The 7,285-nt window shown below is 38.6% G+C and overlaps 1 protein-coding gene across 1 annotated transcript; it reads right to left on the bottom strand.

The window, feature by feature from the left end:
- Positions 1 to 299: 299 nt before the first annotated feature.
- NUP35 (nucleoporin 35) lies at positions 300 to 7,120 on the bottom strand. The gene is made up of 8 exons (XM_003207407.3): positions 6,950 to 7,120; positions 5,654 to 5,781; positions 4,006 to 4,066; positions 3,314 to 3,455; positions 2,890 to 2,959; positions 2,670 to 2,798; positions 1,176 to 1,340; positions 300 to 862 (listed from the first exon to the last, which is right to left on the bottom strand). The coding sequence occupies exons 1-8, from the start codon at positions 7,107 to 7,109 to the stop codon at positions 785 to 787; spliced, it is 933 nt and encodes a 310-aa protein (XP_003207455.2). The 5' UTR covers positions 7,110 to 7,120; the 3' UTR covers positions 300 to 784.
- Positions 7,121 to 7,285: the final 165 nt, after the last annotated feature.

Genomic DNA, 7,285 nt, shown 5'->3' with positions numbered 1-7,285 from the left:
CAGCTATTTCAGCTCCACGTTTTGCAGTATAGAAGGCTACAAGCTGATAATTATTATCAAGTGCACTACTGTAAAATACCCATAGAGATAACTTACATACCAATACTTACACTGTGTGTTCTTACTTACAATAAAACTTACAGCATAATTAGTTTTAACAGAGGTTACTTCAGCAAGAGTCAGCAGCATCTGCTCTGCAAACAAGACTTCTAAAACAGTTAGGCAGCATCTACTTCTTCAAGAGTAACACAAACAGTATTTCCTAATAGAACTCATACTTGACTAAAAAACAACCTAGAAAAACTTTACTTAGCTTTATTAATAAAACAGTTAAAAAGTCATTATGACATTTAGAACAGGATGCCAAAGATAATTATAGAACAGCAATGAATCCAAATGAGAAAATTAAAATCACATATATTAAGAACAGTCCCCGTGAGCCTGCTATACATAGTGTTCTTCCTGCAAGTAGCCCATCATCTTTACTGGGAAGCAATTCACATGAAGTCATCATAGAAGGACAGTCAGTGCCTGTATTTTTTTCTACAATCATGCAATCAGAGCACAAACAGGAAAAAAAACCATTTACACTGATGCAGTTTTTAAAACCATGTGTATATTGCAATCATTTAAAGTGCAAGCTACATGTCTGCTGAAATCACTGAAGGCATAACAGGTGAGATATCAATTAAAATACTGACACTAGTAGTTATACAACTAACCACTGACGCCAGCAGCAGATTTCCAACCTTGACCAACTTAGTGTGTTACTTCTTGTTGCCAATTACCAGCCGAACACATATTCCATTGCTTTAGATACAATACTTTCATCTTTCTTAGGCGTTTGTCTGTCAGAAACCACCTAGAAAGCAGGGGGAAAAAAAAGGAAGAAAAAAGAATTAGTTCACACAAGGGTTAATGTTAAAAAAAACACTTCTCCTACACGTTACTGTATTTTGACAAAATACCTTTAAGTTTCAAAACAAGCCCTCAACCTCTGGAAAAGTAAATAAATTTGTTAAATGATTTTGTAGGCCTATGCACATAAACCACATCTTCACCAGTGATAACAGGAGAAAAAAGGCTAAGGTCATATTAAAGTTAACGTGTGCCCAGTCTCACGCTCTTAACAGAAGATGACACAAAAACACATGCTTCTCTTTCCCTCAAAATACCTGGTAGTCACTAGTGGAAGCTTTGTATGCTGTTGCAAGAGGTCTCATTGTAGAAATCTTTGTAGTATTTGCAGGTTGTATTGGTGTGCCTACAGTTTTTGAAGGTGGAGTGAAAATTGAAGACATTGAGGATGCAGAGCTTCTTTCAAAGTTTTCCATCACGCTCTTAAAAAGAGGATTAAAGTAATGTAAGCCAATACTAAAAAGCACTATTTAAATCTTTAGAAGTTTATCTATAATTGATAAACATATTCATATCCTATAGAAAGCAATGATTACACTTAAGTGCCTACTTAATACAGAGTGCAAAAGGTGCATTATGCCACTGAGAACTAGTAGAAGCTCATAGTCTATTGATTGTGTACTAAACATCAGACAAATTTGAAACAGTATGGAGAAGACAAAATTGCAAAACTTACAGCAAGCCTCAAGAAGCAACTTTATTCAGTACTGGGAAGCTACAAAAGTAGCTTGACATCTTAATCTCCACAGCCTCTTGCCCCCAAAATACAGATGATTACGGGTGTATTTACTCATATTTTTCAAGTGAGCACTACTCAAAGACACAATAAGAATTCAAAAGCAACTAAGAGATGGGATGTCTGAGAACTCCTTGTCTTAGATCGTTACGTATCGAGTTATAGGCAACTCAGTCAATGATACCAGGCAGCAAAATAGTAGACAAGGTAAGAAAAGGGACCAGAAGTCCATGAAGCAAAGGGGCACTAAAGTTTGTTTGTTTCTGGATTTGAATCTGCATGAGAAATGTTTCAAACTGATAAAACAACAACTAATTTCAAGCTCTATTTTTAGAGCATTATTCTAGACAGGTTTACATTTTAAAGCTTGTATTACTCCTTACTGCCACTTAGGATAAGAAGAGACTGTAAACTATGGAAAAAAATCACTCATTTGCCTGAGTACTGAACTCAATACAAAGTGCTATAGGGGTTAATACTAAGAGCACTGGAAATGTCTAGAAAATAACAGTTTATTAAAAAATTAGTCTCAAAAACAGCCATGTAAAAGTCTTACAAGAACAGGATGTGTGTTCTCATGGTACAAGGATCAGGACTGTGCAACTAACAAATTCATAAGCCTAAGGTGCTACAATAAACTGAGTCAGTCAGGTAAGCAGTCACATAAAAAGGAGGCAAGAGATTCAAGAAACTGAGAGCAACAAAAATAATACCTAATTTCATTTTGGGAAACATTCATCTCAATCCTCTGATGTTATAACTTGAATTCATACCATGTACAGCAACATAACTCTAGGCATTACAGCTTCCATACCTCAGAGAGTGCTTCCATGCCGATACTCTTCGGCAGCATTTCATCAAATAACTAAGAAAAATTCATATATAATCTAATACATTTTATCTAACTTAACTACATATGCTCTATTACTCAAATAGAAAAAAGTGAGTAGGGGAAATAAAGAGGAATCCCAAAGGCAGAGTGCTTTTATTTAAAAGAGAGCAGCTGTTAACTTACTTTATCTATACAAGGTTTGACACCAATCATGATGGATTCACCAAAAATTCTTCCATCTTTGCTTAGGGCTTTTCGGGCTTGAAGCTTAGACTGATATCGAATGTGCATCCAATTTCCTGTGTTGGACATCTGTATGTGATTCAATGAAAACTATGAAACTTAGCCTTTTTAAAGAAAGAGCCAGAATGTTTTCAGAAATAAGCTTCAGACTAAGACATACCACATGCTTTAATATGTTTCCATACTGAGCAAACTGTAGAAGAATATAGGAGGCAGATGCTTGGGGAAATCTGAAAGACAAGAAAAATTCCCCCAAAAAATGATGAGTTGTATAAGATTCAGTGATAGAATACAACTCTATAAAGGGCTTCTAGAAATCCAGAACAGATCAGTACTTCAATAACATTTTAAAAGGAATAACTTGTACGTATTTTTAATTTGCCATAAATGGAATGGTGCCTTTCTAACTTACTAATATACAGTTACAGTTAAGCTTCTTCACTAAGACAGCAGGTATGGGTACCTGTTGTGTTTTCTGAAGGACCTAGGAACATCAGATAATAGCAGTGCCCAAGTGCTACTTGTTTCCATACACTGCCAAGACGTTGCCCACAATTTTTCAAATATTTCAGAAATTCACTTACCCAAATACAGTTACCCACGTGTCGTCAAGTTGATCTTCTGAAGTTAGGGCATCACCCTGAGTATAGAAAGGATCTAGTTGAGCTGGAGACAGAGTAGTCTTTCTAGGCTGCCCAATACTTGCAGGACTGAACATACTGGAAGCTGTTAAGTTAAAATGATACCATTTAACATATTCATTTGCAAGACAAGTCAGAGAAAAAGAAATTCAATATTAAGTATTTCACTTGTACACAGAAGAATTCAGAGGTGGTTTATTTGCAAATAAACATTCAATTGGTCCAGATTTTCTAAGTTTTCCAACTAGTTAGCAGGCTTCCTCCTTCACCCCCACACAGCAGACACCAAAGGGAAGCAAGATGCTCAGAATTAAGCTTAGAAGAAGCCGTGTGTTCATACAGAAAACTGGAAGCCTTATCAACACAACCACTCTTCAACCTCAGCAGCTTCACTCAAATACAGACACCTCTAGAGCAAGAGATGCTGAGTGAGGAACAAGTGGAGTTGACTCATACTGATAGAATTTCAATCAAGAGGTATTTCCTATTCACATTCACATACCTTTCGAAAAGCTAGTTAAAAGAACAGGTGCAGCTCCTTTGCAAATTTGCAAGGAGTTGATGTAGTTTGAACATTATTGTCTATTAAGAAAAGAAGTAAGAAAGTACTTTAAGTATTTTGATGGGACATCTACCTGCTCCAGGAGTTGATGGCATGTTTCCAACCAATGGGCTCTGGGTTAGAGAAAAGCTGCCCTGCATTAAAATACAGAAAGTAAATAATACTTATGGGTACACTCCTCAGATCAGAACAGATCTTTTTCAGGCAAATGTAACCATCAGGCAGCAATATTGTCTGCCTTAAGTTACTTCTAACTTTTTAGATCAATATCAGACATGAACATATCTATATTTCACACATTCCAGCACCCAGCAGATCTCAACTATTACATTTTGGAGTTTCCAACTGGTTACGAAGACTATTTCTGTAAGCCAGCAATTTGCACCACATGCATCTTACGGAAAGGACGTCAGCATGAGATTACCAGCATGAGATATTCATCTTCTAGGAAACACAGAAATCACGGAGCATAGCCCCTACTTGTACTCATCATTACTTTCTTTCCCTCTAAACTACTCAGTGTAACTTCAGTATTTAATTAAGGAAATGAAATGTCAATTTCTTTTTGCTAAAATAATTTTCTTCATATGAAGTTCTTAATTTTTGAACAATTAGAGTGTATTTTTATCCTTAGTCATGGCATTTCTTCAAAAGAAGATCAAACAAACTAGAACATCTGCCTAGCAACCTGCATTCCAACTGCTCATTATCTGCTCATTATCATTATTATTATTTTTAAGCAGTAGGGTTCTCCTCCTTGGAAAACTTTTCAGAATAAGCCTCTCAGAAGACAACATTTAATAAAATCTGTTCATTCAGAAAAATGCTTTCTCTTTACATCAAGAGATGTATGTTCATTGAAAAAATATACACTAACACTTGACTGCTCAGTTGAAGTAAGCAGGGGAGTTAACTATCAGCATAACCTTCTAGAAATTTTTACTGTTGTGCATTCAAGATTAACCCCACCTCACTGGCCAAATTTGGATCAGACATTTTACTCAGTATAAATTTCCTCGTATTTTGGTAATACTGTTGCTGTTACCTACTGCAATGCTATAATGGGATGATAATAGCAGGGTGGCAAAGTTTTCTGCTACAACAAATGAGAACCAGCCCAAATGCAGCAGCCATGGGTACATAATGAAGGAAAAGAGCTGCTTACCTTTGGGAAGCCTCAGGTAGGCAGGGATCTCTGATAAGAGTTACCCTCACCTCCACTGCCAACCCTTAAATGAGGTCTGGGAAGGGGTGGATCCTGCTCCAGCCCTTTCCAGTCACTCAGTGCATTGCTTACACCTGAGCTCCCCTAGGTCCCTAGGGCCCTGCCTTCTCACCAGGTGCTCAATCACTGCTTCAGGCTGCGATTAGTGTTTCCACTACAGCTACTAAAAGGAAAGCATATTTGGACCACATAGTAACATCACAAACTGACAAGAACATGAAAAGCTGTAACAAATCTGAGTTTATCACATACAAAGCACTGCAGAGGCATGGTTCATATTTTCTCATTCTTAAAAATCAGAGATAGTTCCATGAGCAAAGCTCTCACAGTACACAAGGACAGGCCCACAAGAAGACTGGAGTATATATTTGCATTATCAGAAGACTCACCAGTCACTTTGCTAACTCAGTTGCATTAACTGTTCTAAAGTACTCACTGAAGTTCTAAGATACTTGACCTTGCCTGCTAAGAAAAAGACAGTACGTAAGCCACTTACTGCTCTTCTTGAAGTTAGTGGTGAAGATCCAAGTCCAGGACTAGCTAATTCATCATATATGCTTCTAACTGGTGGAGCACCACTTTTATCTTTATGTGTAGGGACTACAGGCTGTGGGGGAGAGCCACCTGAAGTTAAAAGGACAGAATGAAAGGAAGCTTGTAACTTTAGCCTGCTGCGAGTTGTTCTTCAGTCAAAGTTAACTATGTGTTTAGCTATGAAATACTTAGTCATTTCATACGCTTACAAAACAGCTGACCAAACTGTTCAACTTTGAACATCTTAGGCAATAAAACAATGTATTTATCAGAAAAAGTCCCCTTACAGAGCTACCACCTAGAACTCTGAGATCTCTGGATACCAAATACATCCTATATGTACTTATTCTTTTTAAGCAGTTTTGTTCGTATCTACATTTTCCCATTCTCAAGCAGATTATTAACATAATTCAACTGTTCCAGACAATCTTCACTAAGACAGAAACACAAAAGCAAAGCATTTAAGACTTTAAGGGCTAAACATACTAAAGAACCACATCAAAGCGTGCACAGATATTGCACGTGCCATCACATTTCCATTGAACAGACTTCTTTCCTTCCCATGAAATTTTACATTAAATATAAAGGTAAGTTCTTGAAAGTATGAACTAGCATGAATTTGGACAAGATGAAGTTAGCTAATCTCCTTTATTATTATTTCCATATATTTATATCTGTGTGAATTCTAATATAACATACATTTACACTGACTAAAAAAATGGTAATAAACCTTCGAACAGCTTGTGTGCATTTATCCCAAAGAAAGCAGTTTGACCTAACAGTTCTCACTTACAAAACACATGGCAGCTAAGCCTTACAGAAGTCACTTCCAATCCTCACTGGAGCTTCGGTACTCCTCTCTCAACAGTGTAACACATTCAAGAACTGTCATAACGCATTACTTAAAGCTCTTCTCTAAAAGTTAACAGCCCAAGCTTCAGTGATACTCCTCTAACCACTCATTTTGGCTATTACGTTACTCACCCCTCTTTTTCTATAATTGATATTCTGTGGCTGTAAAAATTCAACGCAATAAAACGCAATTATTTCACGTTTTACAATTTCCTACAAGGTTTCTACTTAAGGGAGGAGTACAAAGCATTCATTAATCGTAAGCCCACACCGAAGAGCTCCAGCCAACCCCACTGAGCACAGGCGTGTTGTTATAACACGCTTAGCACAGAACCCGAGCTAAAACAGCAGGACAAACCCAGCCGTGACGCTCAGGACAACTCTCCAGCACCTGAGAAGCGCTGACCTGCGAGCAGAGGAGACCTCACGTCCATGGCGCCCACGGCAGGGCCGCTCAGGGCGCGCGGCTGCGGGGTGACGGGCGCGGGCAGGTCGCCCATCAGGAAACCGGGCAGGAACTGAGCGCCGGCACCCGGTTTCGGGGACGTGGGGGAGCCCAGCGTCATCGGCTCCGCTCCTAGGACAACGAAAAGAAGGAGCAGTGAGAAGGCGTTCCGGCCTGCCCTATAAAAGGAAAACAAGAACGAGCAGCACCACGCCGCTTCCGAGAGCGGTTTCCTTGAAAGGTGTTTCCTACGTGCGAGAAACCCCGCCGAGCCCGGGCTCCCTCCCTCGCCCGCCT

This window comes from Meleagris gallopavo, chromosome 7, assembly GCF_000146605.3.
Source record: "Meleagris gallopavo isolate NT-WF06-2002-E0010 breed Aviagen turkey brand Nicholas breeding stock chromosome 7, Turkey_5.1, whole genome shotgun sequence".
In the NCBI taxonomy this organism is placed as follows: domain Eukaryota; kingdom Metazoa; phylum Chordata; class Aves; order Galliformes; family Phasianidae; genus Meleagris; species Meleagris gallopavo.
The sequence above is the reverse complement of the archived record's forward strand: the minus strand, read 5'-3'. Positions and strand labels throughout refer to the sequence as shown.